The sequence below is a fragment of the Thamnophis elegans genome, chromosome Z, assembly GCF_009769535.1.
Source record: "Thamnophis elegans isolate rThaEle1 chromosome Z, rThaEle1.pri, whole genome shotgun sequence".
NCBI classification, from domain to species: domain Eukaryota; kingdom Metazoa; phylum Chordata; class Lepidosauria; order Squamata; family Colubridae; genus Thamnophis; species Thamnophis elegans.
In genome coordinates, this window is record NC_045558.1 from 37429470 (window position 1) to 37452713 (window position 23244).

A 23244-nucleotide genomic window follows, 5' to 3' on the forward strand; every position below is an offset into this window, starting at 1 on the left:
AATTTCTGACTGTTATAAAATATTGTATGCGGTGGTCAAAGTATTATGACCACAATTTGGCAACTTTTGAGAAATGTAAAAAATTACATATGAGGACAATGAAGGCTAAGTCACTCATGCAAATTTTAATGAATTATCTTATAGTAGAAGGAAAATCCTAACCATTAGTCAAGTGGATCCATCTTTATTTTGTTATTTTGTTAATTTAAAAAAATCAATATTTCAACATAGTTTAATGCCTCTGGATTGAGTAAGGGACAAAAATAGGGACTTTTGCAGCCGTGTTGTTTTATAAGGAAAATGATCATTACATTTAAGCATGTTCAAATATGCTTCATTTAACTCAATCTTTTATTCTTTGAAAAAAGGCAATATTAAATTTTCACGAAACCCGGATCTACCTCTCAAACTTGAATCATATTTTTGAGCCACATAAAGAGTAGCTTATGTGTTGTCTCATTAATTATAGGAAGAACTCACTCATAACAAAACACATTATGTCGGAATTCATCCATTAATATTCAACTTTATCTAGGATAAAACAATAAGCTTCAACTAATTTTAATAATCTCAGGGATCATTACTATTTTTTAATTGAATCAATCAATCATTGTCTTATTCTTCAACCTGAAACCTTAGAATTTTCCAGGCTGCAGCCAGGTTGTTAATTTAAATTAACAAAGTTATTAACTTTGCTTGAGCCTAAATTATATGTCTGTAATTTTCTACTCTCATGTAAGATTCTTGCTATTTAATAAAAAACACAGAATTGGAACAAAATAGCTAGACCTAAGTTGTCCCTGCCAAATGGCTGTTCCCTCCTCACTTGAACACAAATGGGAGCTCACTATTTGAGGACCCAGATTGTTGGGGGCAATATGCTGACTCTGTAAACCACTTAGGGAGAATAGTATATAAGTAAGTGCTATTGCTATTGCTATCTACTTGATAATTGTAAAATTGCTATGAATGTCAGGATGTTTTCTCTCTTGAAGTTTCTCTTACTTTAAATAAATATTATCCACAATCTCACATTGTAAAATTAGGTGCACTCATTCCAATAATTCTAGACAATTTAGAGAATACATAATAGAAAAAGAAGATTTGAAATACCACTTTTTACAATTATGCACATATGAAGAGAACAAAGAGGATGATAGATATTATTCAGTATTGAACATGGTCCTATACATATGAACACCTTTTGGTCTACATTATTTATCATTAAATGTACTACTTCCCTTAAATATACTACTTTCCTTACATTTATTACTATTAAATATAAAGGACTACTTTGTCCCTTAAATAAAGCAAAAATGTTGGTATCATTTTTTTTAAAACAGCTAATAATATCTCACAGTATGATGAAGCAATTTCAAGCATTATCTTCCTAGAATTGTTTGAAGACTGCCATCTAATGGTTAAGACTGGAGACAAAAGTATTTTATTAACTGCAGATTATATCCTGGATAGCCTTGCTAAATATTTTCAGTTTAACTTTTTGTTCATCAAAAATTATTAATTCTGGTGATTGTAATAGATTTGAATGTTTAATCATGATGCTCTCTCTTTCCTGAAAAGTCAGTATATTTTATTATATTTTCTGTAGAATTTTTGTTTCAAACAATATTCATCAAGAGTCACACGGGCTAAGAACTAAATACTAAAGATGGATGCGTTTAACGAAGCTTTGTGACTTTCCCATAAAGTTATTCAGAGAAAATATAAATTCTATTTGGTTCAAATGAATGGAATGTGTAATAACTCTTTAAACTGAGCTGCTGACAGAGAAGCAATGCTTCATGCCATTTTGCAATCATTAAGAAACAGAGTACCATTATTACTATTATTTTGGGTGGAGGAAGCAAAATTACTACATAGCCTTGGGGTACTGAGTTTCATGTAAAAATGTGAAAATGGAAAATATCAATAACTTCTTTCTAAATCTACAGTGCCACCCATTTATTAGAGGCCAAATCTAATTGTGTCTAAGTTCACACATGCTAAGGCAGAATCAAACAAACTATATTGTGATCTTATACATTCAAATTAAATTATACAAATCCTCATGTATATAACAGAATCTAAACTATGTTTGAATATTATTTAATAAAAAGACAGGAAACTAATTTCCCCTTAGATTGGAGTATACTAAAAATAATATTTAATTTCTTCCACTTATGCAAACCTGATGAAAATTGAACTTTCTCAAATGCTTTGATTTATTATCTATCATAAAATTGGTGCTGATTACGATCTCATAAATACATTTTCCTCAGAACAATCTGTTCCCAACCTGGCTCTTCCAGGTTTTTCCAAGATAGAGCCTTTAAACTTTTTTTAATACACTAACAAATTTGAGGACTTTCAGTAAAAATGAAACAATTTCAATAATTTTATTCATTTTTATTTATTTTTTATTTTTTTATTTTCATTTCACTTTGTTTCGATAGAGAAATTCATTTATAATCCACCATGTTTTACAACCTCCCAATTTTTACATTCATTCATTTCTCAATGATCTCCTAAGAACAAAATCTCATCTGCACACCTGAACTGGAATAAACCTGACTTTCCAAATTCTGTCAATGTTACCTCTTGAATTTTCCAATCAGAAGTTTGCTAAATACATTCTCAGGCACACCTAATATCTAAATCACCTCTAGTATTCACTTTAAGAAAAAATAATCAAGGAACAATAATGATATTGTTCCAATTCTCAAACTGAGATTCAATTGACAAATGTACATACACATTAAACAAGTGAAAAACGTTTCTATAAGGAAACAGCATGCATGTTTTTATATTCACTTATCTTATTTTAGTCTTGCTATTTTTCAATATTCTTGTGCATTCATTACTTTTTATCAGTTTTTTTTCCTTCTGGGACAATAAGGACAAATGCAGTCAGTGCAGAACCTTTTGGCCAGTATCTCACAAGAGAAATTAAACTGCTTACCATATTCTATGCAAGCTAGGATCAGTAACCTAAACTATAACTATAAACCTAAGCTATAAAGCTTTAGCCAATATCCCATCAACTTGGAGATACATAAATATATTGACAACAATCAGCCAAATCCAGATAGCAAAAGTTGTGGTTAATAATTTGAGATGCTTGAATCCGATGGTGATTGGACAAGTAATTTCCCCTTTGGTAGGAATTTCTACCCTCTCTGTCAGTCCTAGAGTTCAGAAAAAAAAACCTCCATGGAATCCTTATATACATTTCTTTAGATTAACCAAGTAACATAATCTTAAAAATGTGGCTAATAAACCCTTCCCTTTTTAATATTAATGTAAATTAGGGGACTGACTATTTAAGATACAGTGTCTGGATTTTAGCAGTTTTTCTCTTTTGCTTGCTTTAGTAATCAAATGTCCCTGTGTGCACCAAGGACATCCTATGTATTTTCTACAATGTCTATGGTTATCTCTCATCCTCTGCTGTTCCATTGTACTATTGCAGGACTTAATTGCTGTATTTTCTTTGTGTCTTAATAGAGCTTTCCTCATCACTCACACTCAGTCTTCAAAAAAATTTTTTTTCCTGGCAACATTTTATTTCTGTGATATAGATTTCATTTTGTCTCCAAGAAATGAGCTCCTTAACTCTTCCAGTGTTGCAGCCCTTTAGCCTTACTCTAACTCCCATGTAAGATGAACTTTAAAAGCTGTATAAGATATTAGACTTTTTCATCCTTAACCTTAAAGGAAAATCAGATCTACATTAAAACCAGTTTAATAATTAATACTGCAGTTGCAAACATTATTGATGACATAAGGCCATGCCAAGTTGTAAAATATGCCTCTAGAGTTGTATTGCCACAGCTTTAAACAAACTATAACCTTTAACATATAAAAAGTAATGCTTATATTACTGAATCGGTATTTGTTTTTTATTATAAATAGCCAGACAGCCCAAAGATAAACAAACAAGTTGACAATAATGTAATATGATATTAAAATTAAGTAATGATAGCAAAAACAATATAACTATAAATGACACTATTTTCCAACTCCCTCATTAAGATCGTAAATTATTTGCCATTATGCATCAATTATATATTCATATAATTTTTTTCAAGAGAAAAAAAAGCAAATATCTGGCCTCTCAGCTAATGTCACAAGGATCATGGAAACACTAATGTGGGAGCAGTATTTCAAAAGCAAACTTGCCACGCCATTTGGAGCTAAACAAATTGTTGTCCCTACTCAAATTATCCTCAAGATTGTCTCTACAGTGTCCCAAATTACCTGCATGGTATTTTGTCCCAGTAGAAGCAAAGTACCACTTTCAAACTGGAACAACTAGATTAGGGATGGGGTGGAGGACATTTATGTAAAGTATAGTGAATTATCTTTTGCCATGGCAATCAGGATATGAGAATGAGTCCAAGATGTATAGTCATTTGTGTTCAGTGGGGCTACTCTGTAATAACTCTTTGGGACTGTTGCAGTCATAAGCATGCTTATGAGAAACTGAATCTTCCAACAGAAAATAACAAACATGAATCCTGACAGTGCCTGGTAATAAATGTTATTAAAAGTATATGCTTTTATGTACAACACTTTATCAGATTAACAGTGAATGTTCATTTGAACATGTATCAATTGTGTGCCATAGGACTGCAATAACTTTATGCACACTGTATATTACAAAAATCTCAGTCATACTCATAGCAACATCATTTTACCAGGATTGTATTCATAATGAATAATAGAATTTCCACTTTCAAATAACAAAATTCTCTGCTAGTTTACAGACAGATTTTTACTAACCCACAATCCAAAAGACATTCTTTCCTCCCAGAAGATTTTTCCTGGTAAGAAAAAAGAGTATAAAGTAAGAAAAAAGAGTTATAAAGAAATATTCCCAAAAGATAGCAACTGGGACCTTTACTTCATTAATTTCCTACTTTATGCATAGAACATAACTGTGTTTGCATAATACATTGAACCATAAATCAGCAAAATTAATTTTATCCTACTGTGAAAAGTAGATTCAATCCCAGCAATGCATTTATGAAATCATAGTATGAGAAAGGGCCTTCCATGCATTCAGTTCAATCCTCTGCTCAGTGCAAGAATTCATATTAAAGGTTCCAGATGGATGACCATAAGGAGATCAATGGTCGTTTGAGTACTTGTTAACTATTTATACTATTAGGAAATCTAGTGCAATATGACTATTTTGAACACTGGTAAAACACCAGAGAATATGTAAGGTGAACCCATCCCAGTTCTTGCATTTTTATTTGTTTTTTATTCTACATGAGCCATGGGCTTTGTAAAAACCAGTGGTTTTATAAGCCAGACAGAAGCTATGTCTGTAATGAAAGATGCTCAAAAGACATTCCTGCATTGCTGCTCAGTAGGAGGAGCCGCCTACCTCTCCCTGATTTTCGATTAGACCATCGATTAAAGACGGTGACGTTTGGGTTCTCGGAATTTGTCCTTCCGCGGCTGCACCATCTGATCTAAGTGCTGAGTTCAGGGCGCCTCAGAATGACCGTTTTCAGCGCGGGCCGCTTGTCCGTCGCCATAGCGACCGTTCCTGGCACGCGGCGCGTTGGCCACTTTGTAGGACCTGCCAGCTGAGGACAGGTAGAGACGGGAGCAGCGAGACGCTGCCCCGGCACGTCTGGCCTAGCCCTCTTTCACCGGGCTGGGAAGCGACGCGCCCCCTCTCCCAAATAAAAATGCCGAAAAGGTCCGTTAATGCCCGACAGACTTCAAAAGCTTTTCAGTGTGGTCCAGGAGGGGGTAAAGAAAGTATCAGTTTGGATGAACACCAAATTGCTAATGAGGTGAGTCTCTTCACCATCCTGCTTCTTTTCGGGCAGTTTGGCAAGGGGCCATTTCTCCTATAAACCCCCCCCCCCTTTCTTTTAAAAAAATAAGAAACCTGTGTTCGAGTTGGAGACAGACTTCTAAGTCAACATATATGCCTTGGAGGTTTTGAGGAAGGGGGTGTGCCTATCTTTTAGCCTATTCCTGTATTGGCGATTGGCACATAATGTGATACATTTGGTTTCAGTTTACATTATTATAGGAATTATGGTTTGTAAATCAAGGGTGTTAAATCCTGCAAGGTGTACACCAAGCCAATTGCAGTTTATTCAACAGTTATGATTACAAAAGATGCCTTTGAGTTCATTCAAAATCCTTTGTGAAAGTGTGCTATCCATGTTCAGCCAACTGTGATGTAGGCAGCAAATCAGGTAAAATAGAATTAAGGTGATACATGAACACCAAGAGGTTCTATTTCTTTATCAAGGGGCCAATGTAGGAAACAATAGGAAAAAAGTGTTTGCTGCGGGGCTTTGCTTCTTAAAGCAGAACTTTAACTTGGGGAGGGGGTGTGCTCTTTCCATTGTCCCACAGGAGAAAGTATATTAAAAACAATAGCAGCTGCAGAGCTTAAATTTGTCCTTGGAAAAGCAGATTTGCCCCCCTCAAGATATCTATGGATATTCTCAGTCATCTAGATCATGACTGTCTCAAAGGTACTTTTTGCAAGAGACAACTGGACTTTCTTTGGTTTTCCTTGGAAGATGTTTCGCTTCTTATAAGTGTAATCTTTATTGTCATTGTATTTAAATACAACGAAATTGTATACAAAACATCCAAGAAGCTTCCTCAGCTCTGAAGAAGCATTTTTTTGGATAGAGAAGTGAAACGTCTTCAAGGAAAAACTAATACAGTCCTATTCACTCAGGCTGTTTCAGCTCTGTTTCGGTACCTGCATGCTTTAACTATCTAGTTTGGAACAAAAGACAATGGATTCTCAAAAATGATTGTTCTGAACAGCATGGCCATTTAACTATCTCTTGTATAATTAGATTCTCATATTCTATTATTTTTCATAATTTATTTTCAGATTTTAGAAAAGCAACTAAAAATTTGTGGCTACAAGAATGATAAAGAAGTCATATATCTATACCTTGGTGAAAAGTAAGTTGTTTGTAGCTGTTACTGTAATTAAATTTTACCTTGTAAGATCAGTAACTATTTCAGCAGCAAATAGAATTTGTTGAAATCAAAGCATGGTATCAAATGGATCGTTTAGTCTTTATTTTATTGGAGTAGTATTTATTTTAGCATTGTCTAAATACCAGAATTTAGAAAATGTCCAAAATTGATGTGATATAAAGAATCATAAATAAGAAATCATTCTGCTTCCTCACCTCCTTCCCCTATTCTGTCTATGACAGTGATGGCGAACCTATGGCATGTGTGCCATAGGTGGCATGCGGAGCCATTTGTTAAGGCACAAGAGGCATTGCCTTGGCAGGGGCGAGGTCTATACAAGCATGGCTACCCCACCAAGAGGAGCAGTTACCTCCATTGCCTCCAAAGGTGGCAGGAAGTGGCATACACTGCTGTTGTGGGTGCAAATGGAAGGCGCTGGATCCATAGCCTCCAAATGGCTATTATCCTCCTCCGTGGACTCCATCTCCCAGGCAGAAGGAGCGAGAGCCCAGAGCCAAGCCCACCAGCCACAGCCATCACTGTGAAGTGAAGTGGACAGTGAATAGCCTCTAGACGGCTTCGGGGGGGCAGGGGAGCCTCTGGAGCCTGGGGAGGGTGAAAAATGGATCCATCGTGGCCCCAAAGTGGGGGAGGGTGGGGGTCGTGCATGCATGCGCAGGGGGGTCATACGCATAGCATTATGACTGTAGGCATGCCCATGCACAACCCTCTGCGCTCCCCCTGCTTTTGGCACACGATGGTAAAAAGATTAGTCATCATTACTCTATGAGATGATCAATTGTTTTTAAGATTTTATAAGATTCTTTTTATAAGTACTATAAAATTTAACCACAAGGAAACTGATAACCTTATCTCTACATCTGGATGCCCAAGGTTCAAGAAACTTAGTTGTATTAAAGCAAAGAATAGATTTGAACATGTGTGAAAATGAACATTAAAAAAACAAAGACTAAAATGAAATTCTACTAGAAAAAAAATAGATTCCTTTAGGGTCAGCTTCAGATGTGTTTCTTCAGATTTTTGCCACTGATTTGAGTGAAATGTCTCAAGAATAAATAGTTTTGAGATTTGCAACCTGATTACTTAAGAAATAAGAACAGCCTGGAAGATAAATAAATGAAAACATTTAGAAGTAAATTCATGGTTTTAGAGAACAAATAAAATGAAGAAATATTTGTATACTTCAGTGTGTACTTCTGCATTCTGTAAATAAAATGACAGCATGACATTTAAACTAAAGTGGTATTATCAATACAAAATTAGATATATTATAACCAAAATGCAGTATAAAAATTGTATCTCTTTTTGATTGGTTTGTCCAGAATTAAATCAAGCCCATAAAGCTTGTGAGCTGTGGTGGCACAGTGGTTAGAATGCAGTATTGCAGGTTGCTTCTGGTGGCTGACTGCTGTTCAGCAATTCAAGGTTGACTCAGCCTTCTGTACCTTCGAGGTCAGTAAAATGGGACCCAGATTGTTGGACGCAATACGCTGACTCTGTAAACCGCTTAGAGAGGGCTCTAGAGAGGGCTATAAGCTGTATTTAAATTTAAGTGTTACTGCTATTATTTGTCACTTTTATGGACAAAGTCTCATAATAATCTTAAGATTTAAGATTACATACCTTGCAAAATCATAACCTGTAGGCTAAACCATAATTGGTTAATCTTGCAATGCTCCAACCTATGGCTAGATTCATGAAAGCCAAAAATAAAGAAAACATTATTATTTGGGCCATTGTGATATCAATCTGTATGAAAGATGTACTTGTTATCATCTATTCTAGATACTATGTCAACTTGAGAAAGTTGTTTCCTTTTCTATCACAGAGTTGTTTTAGATTATGACAAAACAGTAGCAATATTTGAAACTGCAGTTTTTAGTTTCGGTTTCAACTGGTTTCATTTTAGAAAAATAAATCCAAAGTCATGTTTTTGTCTCTATTAAAAGAAATTAAAGGGAATCAAGGATGGAAGTGGAAAAGCTGGTACGAATCCAACTCATGCTGGTGATGAATTTTTTAGTGTCTTCTCTGTATTCTTTGCATCATATCTACTGTCTGCAATTGTTAATACAAGTGGTTCTCAGTTAACAAACATTCAAACATATGATAGAGTTGAATGACCAGTACTTACAAACAGTCCTCGAAGTTCTGGCTGCTGCAGCACTCCTACAATCACATGGTCATGGTTTGTGATCTACCCTGTTGACAAGCAAAGTTAAGAGGGATGCCAGCAGGAAGTTGTAGTTATGTGTTCAATGACACATAACTACAATAATTTAGGACTGTTGGAAATGCTGTGGTTAAATGGCAAAATCAGAAGATTTTGTGCTTTATGACCTCATTACTCAGCAGTGAAAATTCTAGTCCCAATTACTGTAATTAAGCTGTAATATGAAAAGGTATATTTCTGTATGTTTAATAATATTAAATCATGAGTATTATGTAACTGTAGAACAATATTTAACTGGTCATTTCATACTAAAGTTATGAATTTGTCTTTCAGTGGATTAAAAGATGTTCCTCATTTATCACGGTTCCGGAAATTAAGAAATTTGTGGCTAAACAACAATAAGGTATCAAATATAAGAATTTTCATAACCACAGTTATTACTTATCTCTGATAAACCTTTTCAGATTATTCTTTCAAGGGAAGTGTCAAAGTTCCAAATACCCCAATGAAAGAATGTAAAAAATGGCTTCCAGGTCTGACTATTGGCTGTATTTTAAAATAAGCCAAAATTTCAGAATCATAATGAAAATTATAAAAGATATAGTGATCTCCCTAAAACATAACTTTATGCATAGTGGACTATTAGTTTATCTTATTAAGTTAAATAAATATGTATATTTAAGAGTCTTCATAAAACTATAATATTCCATAGAATCTAGCTATGTATAAATTTCATGTGCTATTTTCTGGGAATTCGCAACAATTTTCTGGGCTATCACAAAATATTTCCAGTTTGAAGATTACATTTTGGAAATGACCAGACTCTGCCAGAACAGCAACAGAAAACACCAATAGAATGTTCTGGATTTTTCCGAAAGGGTCCAATTCCAGAAATATAATTGTGAACATCTCTAATATCTTCTAATTTAGCACACTGATTAGAATAAATTTCCTAAAGTATCATAATATCATAGCTAATATTATGTAATAGAATAATTCATACATATATGTGTGTGTGTGTGTGTGTGTGTGTTTTATTATTTGTGCTGATAAATAAATAAAGGGAGACTAGTATAGATCTATTTCAAGCTATTTAGCTCTCATCAGCTAGCCATACCCTTACTGGGATTCGAACCTGGGCTATATTACATATTAGGCAGACGTCTTAGCCATTAAGCCACAGGCTCTGATCTGTTATCAGCTGAGCCAGGGAGAAAGGTATATATTTAAAGTCACAACCCCTGGTATGCCCCAATTATGGGAGGAAGCTAACTGCTTCCATTCTCTCTCAATCGGCTCGTCACAAGAGTCCATCACGACAGAAACCCAATAACAAAGGCAACAGTAATAATATTGGGTTTCTGTCGTGATGGACTATTGTGATGATAAATTATATATATATAATTTATATATGTTGGTGTATGTACCAATAAAATAACAGTGTTATTCAAATTTTTATTTTTTAGATTCAGTATATAACTTTCGTGAAATATAACTGTTACTTGACAGAATTATATCTTCATAATAATGATATCAGAAATATAACAGGTACTGTATAAACATTTCATTTGATTTGATTTGTCTGAGTAAGAAATAAGTTCCAAACATAGCCAAAAGATGTAAGTTATAATGTTCTCTTATGGACAGAGTGAGTCTGCAATATTGTGCTCTAACCACTGTGCCACATGGCTCTCAAAATAACTCAAAATAATAGTAGGCCAGCTGTTTTCCCAATTTCATTTGATGGTCAGTGAGAACAGGGTCTAGGCCAGAGTTCCCCAAGTGGTTAATAATGACCCCCAAATGTTGATGGGATTATCCCAGAGGTAGATAAATGACTGGGAATAAAAAGTGGTTCAGTAAATGGCTGGAAATCAGTAGGTGGTAGACAAATGATAGAAAGTCATTTGGATCAATTAATTTTTTTAGGTCTTTGTAGAGAGTGCTAGTTCTTCATCCTGAAGGTTAGGTGGCTAGCAGCTAGAATGTTACCCAGAATCTCATAGTCAGTCCCAGATGATTACACTATTTTCATGTAATAAATTTTTGAAAGTGAATGAGCAATCTGAAACTTCATAAAAAGGGTGATGAATTGAAGAGTTTGGATATCCCTTACTTAGTTAATGGGTCCATAAAGCTTTTACCATCCAGCCAAATGCCTTCAAGAATCTTGTAAAGTAAGCATGCATATTTTAACTGTTTTATTGCCTTTCCTGAAATAAAATAGGTATTAAAGTACAAGTTGTTTCTATAGTGCCTTATATTTTGGTTATCATTTTTAGGTGCTCTGAAAAATTTACATTCGCTACAGATCTTACTGCTTCACAACAATCAGCTAAAAAATTTGAATTTGACTGTGAAAGAACTACAAGGACTGCGAACCTTACATACCTTAAGTAATAATGTGTGTGTGTGTGTGTGTGTGTGTGTGTGTGTGTGTGTGTGAGAGAGAGAGAGAGAGAGAGAGAAAGAGAGAGAAAGAGAGAGAGAGAGAGAGAGAGAGAGAGAATTTCTTATATAGAATAACAGTACCAACATAAATATATTCGTTTCAGCTTTGAGGAAGGAATGGGATACTATACTTCAATTTTTTAAAATAGATTCTTTTGTTGAGAAACGTTTTTTGTAATTCAGCACACCTGTGTATTTTTTAATTGATGTGTGTGTGTGTGTTCTTTTACTATATTGGGCAGAGCAAGGGACATATGAAAATGCCTGAGTCTGAAACTTCATTTTAAGATAAACAAGACAGTACTGGCGCCACTAAATTCTGCTGTATGAAATTGCCTGCAGGGAAGTAGGATTATAAACTGTTAACCTTGAAAGTGAGGGTGTAGGCAATCGTTCTCTCCCCCCCACTCCACCCCAAGGAATGCACTCATGCATCCTGCTAGGCTTTCAGAATTCTAAAAACTAAGAACTTATTGCTTGGTAAAGTAATTACCGTATATACTCGAGTATAAGCCGACCCGAATATAAGCCGAGGCACCTAATTTTACCCCAAAAAGCTGGAAAAGTTATTGACTCGAGTATAAGCCTAGGGTGGGAAATGCAGCAGCTACCGGTAAATTTCAAAAATAAAAATAGATACCAATAATGTTTTTGAATAAATAAATATTATTTATTTATAAATAAATAACTAGCTCTGTAAGTGGAAAAGAGGGTCAATAAAAACAATATGGTATCAACAATAACTTTAAATGTACAAAAACCTTAGCTCATTCAGCAACCAAGCTAAAACATAAGAGTTAAAATCCTTCAAAACTGGATTCCTCCTCATCATCTGTATGTCCAAACAGAGCTTCAGCATTAGCTAGTGTGAGGGTATCAGCATAGACATTGTCATCATCACTGAGTTCGCAGTCATCACCATCAGAGCTGTCGTTCTCATACAAAGCGCTGTCTTCACTGCCATCCATAGCATTACTAATGCCACATTTCTTGAAGGCGTGTCGCACCATGTCCTCCGGAATCTCTTCCCATGCATCACGAACCCACTTTGCTATCAATTCTATGTCGGGCTTCATCAGATTTCCACCTTTTGTCAGTCGGGCTTGACCAGATGACATCCATTCATGCCACATCTTTCTCACACGGTCTTTAAAAGGTTTATTTAAACACACATCTAGCGGTTGCAATACAGATGTAAGCCCACCTGGAATAACGGCCAAAGTAACTTGAGAAGATTTTGCCATTTTTTTAATGTCATCAGATGTGTGGGCTCTGAACATATCCCAAACTAGCAATGATGGTTTTTTCTTTAAGGCTGCTCCTGGTCGTTCTTTCCAAATTTCTTCCAGCCATTTTTTTGTTCCGTCTTCATCCATCCAGCCTTTAATATGTGCGCGCACTGTAATTCGTGGTGGGAATTTGACCTTTTTAGGCAAGGTCTTTCTTTTAAAAATAATGACAGGCCGCAGCTTAGTTCCATTAGCCAAACATGACAGAACAACTGTGAAATGGTTTTTTTCATTTCCTGTGGTTCTGAGAAAAATAGTTTTGTCTCCCAAACTTGCCACAGTTCTGTTGCTTGGAAGATCAAAGGTCATAGGTGTTTCATCCATATTTCCAATATCTCCCAGGTCATAGTTATGGATCCTTCTTTGTTTTATGATGAATGAATGGAATGACATCACTTTTTCATCAAGGTCTTTTGGCAACTTCTGTGAAATCTTTGTTCTTTGCCGCAAACATAGGGAAAACCTATTCATGAAGCGGGTACACCATCCTGCTGACGCAACAAATTTTTCAATGCCTGGTGCTTTAAATTTGTCATCTTGTGCCATTTGAAGGGCACGTAAGCGAATTCCCATGCGTGTTACACAGTAACCATTTTGACGACACTCCATAACCCATTCATGCAATTCAGTCTCTAGAGCCCCATATGAAGTTGTTAAACCACGTTGAGCTTTTTTTGACTTTGGAATCTTTTCCAAGTCAGCTTTCTTTTTCCGCCATTCCCTCACTTGTTTTTCATCAACACAAAATTCCCTACTTGCAATACTGTTATTGCTTTCTTCTGCTCTTGACACAACCTTAAGTTTGAAACCAGCTTCGAATGACCTGCGTTTTTGTTTTGGTCGAGGATTACCAGTAGAAGTACTGGGATCCATTTCTAACAGGATAAAAAAAAAAAAAAGACTTGTTCGGGTACCATATCTTTTGAGGCCTAATGCAGGCTGATATTATAGAAAGTGATGACATGACTGTTTGCATAGAACAGCCTGATTGGAACCCCCAAGGAATTTGTCTTAGGTGTACATAAATAAAATAAAATAAAATACATTCATCAAGAATCATAAGCTACAACACAGTGATAGTCTCTCTCTCTCTCTCTCTCTCTCTCTCTCTCTCTCTCTCTCTCTCTCTCTATCTCTCTCTCACACACACACACACACACACACACACACACACACACACACACAAAAATGCACACACACTCCTCCTCTGGATTCAATGGGGTTTAGGAAATCTCCCACCCTCATACACTCCTTCTTTCTTTCTCTCTTCCCTCCTCTGGATTCAATGGGATTTTTAGAAAATCCACACTCCTGTGCACACACTTCTTCTTTCTATCTCTCTTCCCTCCTCTGGATTCAATGGGATTTTTAGAAAATCCACACTCCTGTGCACACACTTCTTCTTTCTTTCTCTCTTCCCTCCTCTGGATTCAATGGGATTTTTAGAAAATCCACACTCCTGTGCACACACTTCTTTCTTTCTCTCTTCCCTCCTCTGGATTCAATGGGGTTTAGGAAATCTCCCACCCTCATACACTCCTTCTTTCTTTCTCTCTTCCCTCCTCTGGATTCAATGGGATTTTTAGAAAATCCACACTCCTGTGCACACACTTCTTCTTTCTTTCTTTCTTCCCTCCTCTGGATTCAATGGGGTTTAGGAAATCTCCCACCCTCATACACTCCTTCTTTCTTTCTCTCTTCCCTCCTCTGGATTCAATGGGATTTTTAGAAAATCCACACTCCTGTGCACACACTCCCTCTTTCTTTCTCTCTTCTTTATAGCTAAATTTGATACCATTAAAAATTAAATAGGATTAAAATCTGTGGTTTATAATTTACCAGTTGTGTCCACCCCACTCCTTTCACCAGTGTTAGCCCGCTGCACCAAGGGGGACACGTAAGAGGAAGGGGAAAATACAAGAGTGCACGCGGCAACCTCGATGTCTAAGTGGGCAAGTTCACAGCATGCGCGCCTGCACGTCTGAGACAGGGCATAAAAAGGGGAAAAAAGGCTGATTGGACCCAGCTCTGTTTGGGGCGCAGGCGTGGCGCGGCAGCAGTTTTTCAGGCTGCTCCCAGATGGGATTGTAAACCCCTTCTACACCCTGGCTCCTCCTCTTCCAGAGTTCAGGCTCTCTTTCTTTCTTTCTTTTTTTCTTTCTTTGAAAGAGAAGCCCAAATTAGCCAAAGGGGGGAAAGCGAGCGAGCAAGGGACCCCAGGAAACTATACTCGCTTGGCTGGACTACGTACGCTCCTTGGCTTAGTTGCTTTCCACGCGCCTGTTAATATATTCAAGGAAACAAACCGCGGCAGTTTTCCCCAAGGGCAATGCCGAAGAGCAGAGCCCGGAGAAAAACCAAGGAAGTCACGGAGGGCATTTGCCACTTTCTCTAGAAGGTGATACGAGCTTCCCTTTCGAATGGGAAGGGACGGGGGGTTGGCTGGGCTCTTCCCAGCAGGAAAGGGGGTTGTTTGAAACATTGGGACCGGGGGAGGGGTTGGTTTTGTTTTGTTTTGAAAGGAAATCTCAACCTGTTACAATCGTCCTTCCCAAATGAGCCGAGGAGGACAGCGGTGAAAAGTTTTCTCCAACATTTAGGGGAAAGTCGCGAGCAGCATTGCCCTCACAACTGAGGGGAAAAAACCCGCCCTCTTCCCCTTCCAGGTTTTCTTTAAAAGCAGGCAGCGCTCCTTGGCCGCAGGGCTTCACAGGGACCCTTTCCCCCTCCCACTGCTTCGCTCGCTCGCTCGCTCGCTTTCCCCCCTTTGGCTAATACAATCCCCCTCCCTTCCCATCTGGGAGCAGCCTGAAAAAACTGCTGGGAGGTATGGGGTTCCTAGGTCAGCGGCCCCAAGGAAAGGAGAGGCTGAGCCACGGGAACGAAAAGAAAAAGGGAGGGGGAAAAACCCGCCCTCTTCCCCTTCCAGGTTTTCTTTAAAAGCAGGCAGCGCTCCTTGGCCGCAGGGCTTCAAAGGGACCTTTCCCCCTCCCACTGCTTCGCTCGCTCGCTTTCCCCCCTTTGGCTAATACAATCCCCCTCCCTTCCCATCTGGGAGCAGCCTGAAAAAACTGCTGGGAGGTATGCGGTTCCTAGGTCAGCGGCCCCAAGGAAAGGAGAGGCTGAGCCACGGGAACGAAAAGAAAAAGGGAGGGGGAAAAAACCCGCCCTCTTCCCCTTCCAGGTTTTCTTTAAAAGCAGGCAGCGCTCCTTGGCCGCAGGGCTTCACAGGGACCCTTTCCCCCTCCCACTGCTTCGCTCGCTCGCTTTCCCCTCTTTGGCTAATACAATCCCCCTCCCTTCCCATCTGGGAGCAGCCTGAAAAAACTGCTGGGAGGTATGCGGTTCCTAGGTCAGCGGCGCGTGGGATCAAACTAGGAAGAAACTGGAGGTGGGGGGGAGCAGTTTGAGAGACTATGGAGAATATGGACTTCAGAGGCGGACCAGAAAGAGGTCCCGACAAAGATCCGAGGCTGAATTCGGCAGTGTTTATGGATCAGGGTCAGCCCCACCAGCTGGCGACAGGAGAGCAGAGAGGAGCGGACGGAGCAGAAGCAGCCCCAGGGCTCCGCTGCCGCTCCCCGCATTTTCTGGACAGGGATCCCTTGGAGAGGGGATTCCTTCCTGCGAGACCCCGTCCACAAAATGCAGGGAGCGGCAGCGGAGCCCCGGGGCTGCTTCTGCTGCGTCCGCTGGACTGTGGGGCTTGGAAGGGGGCGGGAAGAGCGGCGGGGTGGTGGTGGCCGGCGGTGGCAGGCTGGTTCGCCTCCTCCTCCTCCAACAGGCAACAGCACTGCCGGATCCAGTTGTAGACTCGAGTATAAGCCGAGGCGGCTTTTTTCAGTCCAAAAAGTGGGCTGAAAAACTCGGCTTATACTCGAGTATATACGGTATTCAAGGTGTTTAATTACTTCCAAATCACTAGCATACTGAACATTTCATAGAAACAAATACGAAGCATTCTAAAGTTGAAAAGATGATTAATGATTATTAGATTACCCCAGCTACTATGGAAGATATAGCCACCATATTTTGAAAATACCAGGTATTGACAAGGGAAAAGGTTTAGGATGGGTATGGGCATTTCCAAAATAATTATCTTTAGATTGGTTTAGAAGAACAAACACTTTTCTTAGATAAGAATACCTATTTAAGATAATTTATGTTGATCAGTAAGAGCCAGCTAATTATAGTTGTAAAAGGCATCAGGCTAGAAACCAGAGAACTAAACATTTCTACTTCTGCAGGACACTAACTGAATAACTTTGGGCCATTTGCTCTCCTAGCCGTAAAAAGGTGACAATGGCAACTTGCTTCTGAAAATCATATCAAGAAAGCTGTATAAAGTCAGGCAATAGCCATGAGTCAAGATTGACTTGAAGAAATCAATATATAAAAAGTCATTATGCCATCTATTTTCTAAAAAAACACACCCCAGAATACTCCACAATGTTAAAGACATTATTTATAATCTTCCAAATTGACAGTCCAGTAAACCAATGTAATTTCTCTAATGATTATAGACAAAGAATTATTATTTTTTTGCCAAAAAGTATTAATTAGTTCAGCAAAACTACTTATTTATTACATTAAATCTTGATATATTTGTGTATAATGTTTTTTAAACTTTCTTCCTATTAAAAGGCATAAACGATTACATATAACAGTAGCATACTGTACAATAATTAAAATGAAAATACATAGTATGATAGCAAAAATGATTTGGTTAAAATTGACATCATTTTTAAGTAAATTACAAAAATAGTATAAATAGGTGTTCTTTCCACTGCTGCCATCTAGTGGTTCTTTAAGTGCACTTAATTAGGTTTCCTTTTTATGAAAGAGAACACTGATAGAAATAGGCAAAAACAAATATAAACAAAGAGGTCTGAACCATGACTTAATTCTTGTGAAATAAGATTGTATTTACAAGACACACGTTTAGCTCTTGCCCAATACCCTAAAATATAAAAGGGAGGGTGGCAATACATAATTAGGATATTAAAATTCTGTTATTATAGCTTATTTCAGTGTTTTTCAACCTTTTTTGTGCAAAGGCACACTTTTTTCATGAAAAAAATCATGAGGCACACCACCATTAGAAAATGTTTAAAAAATTTAACTCTGTGCCTATATTGACTATGTATAAAGTGTTTTTCCCACGGCACACCTTACACTATGTCACGGCACACTAGTGTGCCGCGGCACAGTGGTTGAAAAACACTGGCTTATTTCAATATGCAGTACATCAGTTTCTTGAGCTTGTGTACATCAACCTTTCAAGCCTGGATGTAATATTGAATACATATTATTTTACTGAAATCCCAAGATGATATTAGTAAGTTACATAGGAGTCAGTTCTATTACAGTTGTAGTTTTGAAATGCATTAGCAAGTCTGTTTGCAAGGGTAAAAAAAAGAATGACATTATGCGAAACTTGTGGCTTACTTCCTTGCTTAAAGTAGTAAATTTTTCTAGTTAATCATAAGATACAAAAGCATTTAAAAGATAATAATACAAAATATGCCAAAAAGCAAAGGTCATTTTTTTCACAATTCATTTCATAATGGGTCAGAAGGTCCAGGAAAGATACACTTTCTGAATTCTTGAATAGCATATTATGTTTGCACAGTGGAAATTAACGTTAGATTGTCACATTTGTGCTCAATAATTTTCTTCTCTGTTTCAACTTCTGCAGACCTATTTAACAATCCTCTGTCGCAAGAGTGCAGATACCGCCTATATGTAATATATCACATTCCTTCAGTAACTTTGCTCGACAGAAAAGGTAGAATTCTCTTTTTTCAAGAGAAATGTTTTGCAAAGATAAGAATTATTTTTTATGGTTAAAGTAATTGTATAAGGTTCAATATGCAGGGATCTTGAAGTTGTATGTTTTGTTGATGGATCTAGTATTGGATGGTTGACGGATTAGTATGAGTTTTATTGGGGCATCAGTACTGTTTGTTTATATCTTTTTGGTGTATTGTGTTTTAATCTTTTGCTTCCTGCAGTTCTTTTCTAATAGAGGGTTGTTTATATAGATTTGATAAAGAAATAACAATATAATCTGTACCCTGTTGCATCAACCTTTTGAGCGATCTGGTTTAGCAGTCTTTTCTCACAGTGCACAGCCAACCACAGCAGGATGTCCACTACTCTCCCAGAAGATGGCCTTCGGATTACATGTAGTCCTTGATTTACAATAGTTGGGATCAGAATTTTCATTGCTAAATGATTCAGTTGTAACTACCATATTGCATAGCAACAGCAATCCCCACAGTCCTGGTTGCTGTTGTTAACCAAATCCCTTGGTTTCTAGTTGAAGTGTATTCTTGCCAGGTTTCCAGAACCAAAATCACAAGCAGGTAAGTTGCTGCTTTTGGTTGAGGTTGTAGCAAGAAGTACCTGAGAAAGCATGAAGAGGTTGAGGCAGGATCTGTGCTAGTGGTACACTGCAGATCAAGGAGCAGGAGTGAGGAGGTTCATGAGAGGAGCAAGCCTGGAAAGGTGCAAGGATATGCATGAGAGGTGTGGCATGCAAGAGGAGAGTGGAAAGTGCTGTGGAAGAGAGATCTGAAAATACGGATTGGGTATACTGTGCAAATGGGGAGGGTATATGCAAATGTATGTGAGAAGTGCATCCAGGCTTGGGGAGGGAGAGCATGCAAGGGTTTCATTTCATCGAAGGTGCTAGGAGGTGCATGAGAATTATAGCACAGGTTCTCAAGAGACATGGATCATGGAGGTTGTAGGACTGTTCAACGATCACATGAGTGTCAGGAAGAGTGCACTAGGGAAACTAGTGACCATTCCTGATGGATTCCCATTTTAATTTCTGAGGAGACCAGTAGAGAAGATTACCAATAGCAGTCACATTATTGCAGGATTCTGCAACTGGTCATAACTGAAAATCAATTGCCAAGCAACCAGATTGCAAACAAATACTAAGCATCTTAATGTTTAAGATTTTTGTAACTTTGAACAGTCACTGAACAAATGGTTCTAGGTTGCAAACTACATGTAGTCACACTGTCATCAAGGCTAATAGCTATTCGTCCCCATGATTTCTATGAATTAGTCCAACCCTTTTTTGCAGCCAGTCAAGCTGACAGCCATCATCACATCACATCACAGCAAATTCTGAAGTTTAATTATGTGTTGTCTAAAAATTATTCTTTTTGTTTGTCCTGATTTTTCCAAGTTTCAATTTCATTGATTTACATCTGACTATAATATTTTGAAAAGGAAAATAGTTACTACTCTTATTCACTTAATCATACCATCAATTTTAAAACTTCTCAATTTTATGGATCAACCACTCCATTTAACAAAAATTCACTCCGGAAACAAGACTTCATAATGTCTCTGAAAGGGCAATAGGCACTGAAATTTTCAGGGAATATTCTAAAGAAGAATAGAAAGACATAAAGGAATCTCTGGAATATTTTATGGAATGTGATAAGTTTCTTAAAAATAAATAAAAAGCCAAAGAAACTTGAGCATTTAAGGAAAAGTACTAACATATTTTAATGCTCTAACAAAACTTTATATTTCCCAGAAATAACTAGAAAAGAAAGAGAATCAGCGTTGCATATCTACAATCATGAGAAGACTCTTGTCCTTCAGTCCATAGGATTTGGGAAAAGAGTCGATATACCTTTGTTGCCAAAGGCAGCATTAAGACTGTCACCCACAAAAGTGTTGCACTTGCCTCCAGGTATTTCAATAATAATTTACTAAAGTAACATATATTTTGACTCTTGTTGGATAGGTTGAAAGGATTTGCTGGTGACATCACTGTTGCCTGGGGTACACCGAGTTCGGGGTCCTTTAATATCTTCAGCAGGAGCAAAAAAAAAGGAGCTGACCCAGCCCCATGGCAGCACTTGTGCCTCAAAAATGACTTTCCTGCTTATCAAGCCAATGTCATAACCATGCTTCTTAATAATATAGATTACCAATCAACCTTCCTTCCCTAACATCCTTAATAATTTTTAACATTATCTAAACTTTTATAATTACCTCTCAACCTCAAAAGATCTTTACCTGTAATTATATTGTACATATGGTGCATATCAATAAAAATCTTTGTAAAAACAGTTGTATTGAATCATTTGATCTATTTTTAGCTTTTCTGGTTCAACTATTGGAGGTTTTGAACTTTGATAAATTAAAAAATTTATTTTACAACTTTTAATTTGTTCATTGTATGCATATTGCATGCATATTGCATGAATATGAAGCAGTTATTACAATTAATTGTTTTGCTTCTGGAAGTTAAGGAAAAAGATTGTTGAATAGAATAATGATTAAGTGATGAAAACTTTGGACTATATAAGTAGTTCTCCAAATGATATAAAAACTAGACCTTTAAATATGTATAATTAATATATTTTGAAAGGCATAGCATATATTTTCTTCTTCAGAAGTTAATCTGAAGAAGAAAAATCAATCTTTCTAATTCAAGATGTACACATTGTAAATTTCTAAAGATTTATAAATTATAAGGGCCTATCCTTAATCATTCAAAATTAAAATTCAATGCATTTTATTAAATAAATATTTTAGAACTAATTGATAATTTTATGCATTTACTTTTTTAAATGAATGTAATTTTAATTGATTGTTTAATAATATATATTAATTGACAAAAGGAATATACAACATTCAATGTTTTTAATAATTATTTTAGGTTTCGAGTTTGGAAATCACTTAGTTAAGTAAGTAGCTCAAACAATTTCTCCATATTTTAAGATTATACTGTAAATAAAAAAGTTCTATACAAGTAAAAGGACAAGTAAATTCTTTAAATTGAATAGATAATTGTGCTTGTATAAATATTAATATGCATTTTATAAACTTCATGAAGTTATGCTGCACTAGAGATTTAAATATCAATATCACTAGATATAAATATCACTAGATTCACCATCTTGAATTTTAAATGATTTGCAAAAGAACATTTCAATGGAAGATATACAGTAATTGGTAGGAATATATTGACTATACTATTTGACTTGTATATCATCGACACTTCCCTCTTTAATGTACATACCATTTGAACGAATGGCAAGAAAAACAAAATGTACAGGTACAGTATAGGTGGTACCTTGTTCAATAGTAGTAATTGTGAGAGGGATCTTGGAATCCTAGTGGACAACCATTTAAATATGAGCCAGCAGTGTGCAGCAGCTGCCAAAAAAGCCAACACATTTCTAGGCTACATAAACAGAGGGATAGAATCAAGATCATTTTAATACTACTTTATAATGCCTTGGTAAGGCCACACTTGGAATACTGCATTTAGTTTTGGTTGCCATGATGTAGAAAAGATGTGGACACTCTAGAAAGGGTGCAGAGAAGAGCAACAAAGATGATTAGGGGACTGGAGACTAAAACATGAAGAAGTGTTCCAATATCTCAGGGGTTGCCACAAAGAAGAGGGAGTCAAACTATTCTCCAGGGCACCTGAGGGCAGAACAAGAAGCGAAGGGTGGAAACTAATCAAGGAGAGAAGCAACTTAGAACTGAGGAAAAATTTCCTGACAGAACAATCAATCAGTGGAACAGCTTGCCTCCAGAAGTTGTGAATGCCCCAACACTGGAAGTCTTAAAGATGTTGGATAGCTATTTGTCTGAAATGGTATAGGGTCTCCTACCTAGGCAGAGGATTAGACTAGAAGACCTCCAAGGTCCCTTCCAACTCTACTATTGTATTTATTGCACAATTACTGAGAACCAGTTTGGTCTAGTGGTTAACGCAATAACTGGAAATGGGGAAACCTGAGTTCTCATTCTCCCTAGATGAAGGACAAAAGCAATGGAAAACCACTTCTAAAAATGTTGCCAAGAAAACTTCCTGGACAGTGGTTAGGGTTGGGTCAAAGTCAAAAAGAAACAAAATACATTGTTGGAAATTTTTTGGGGGGAAGAACAGAATTCAATTTTGGGTTTGGAGTTGAACAGAATTTGGTTGTGAGTTTGGAACAGCAGTTTTTGAGATTACAGCAGAAAAACTTAAGGGGAGCCTTATTTTAGAAATGGTAGTATTTTTGTGGTTATTTTAAGAATATGTTTAAATTATAGTGCAAATGCCTATTTAATCATTGGTTGTATAAGAATATTGTCATTTACTAACTGTCTTGGGATGGGGGTTACTCTTAAAGAATCCCATTTGCAAATCCAGAAGATGCTGTCTTTTTGCGGGCAATGAAGCGTGGCATGATTGAATTTTCAACTGTGGATTGGGGGAAAATGCCTACCTGTGAAGAAAAACGCCTTGGCAGCAGTCCAGAGAAAAGGCCAGAAAAACTGACCATTAGATTCAGATAA

The 23244-nt window shown here is 37.0% G+C and overlaps 1 protein-coding gene across 1 annotated transcript; it reads left to right on the forward strand.

Annotated features, from left to right (window-relative positions):
• The first annotated feature begins 5702 nt into the window (after positions 1-5702).
• On the forward strand, positions 5703-23244 carry LRRC72 (leucine rich repeat containing 72). The gene is made up of 8 exons (XM_032235823.1): positions 5703-5810; positions 6884-6957; positions 9503-9572; positions 10636-10717; positions 11452-11565; positions 20471-20629; positions 21605-21632; positions 23079-23244. The coding sequence occupies exons 1-8, from the start codon at positions 5703-5705 to the stop codon at positions 23242-23244; spliced, it is 801 nt and encodes a 266-aa protein (XP_032091714.1).

Excerpts from the sequence above, each read along its gene's own strand:
- LRRC72 (XM_032235823.1), top strand. The coding sequence starts at position 5,703 with ATGCCGAAAAGGTCCGTTAATGCCCGACAGACTTCAAAAGCTTTTCAG. Across the intron at positions 6,958-9,502 it reads TATCTATACCTTGGTGAAAA|TGGATTAAAAGATGTTCCTC; the intron begins GTAAGTTGTTTG and ends TTTGTCTTTCAG. Across the intron at positions 11,566-20,470 it reads GCGAACCTTACATACCTTAA|AAATAACTAGAAAAGAAAGA; the intron begins GTAATAATGTGT and ends TATATTTCCCAG.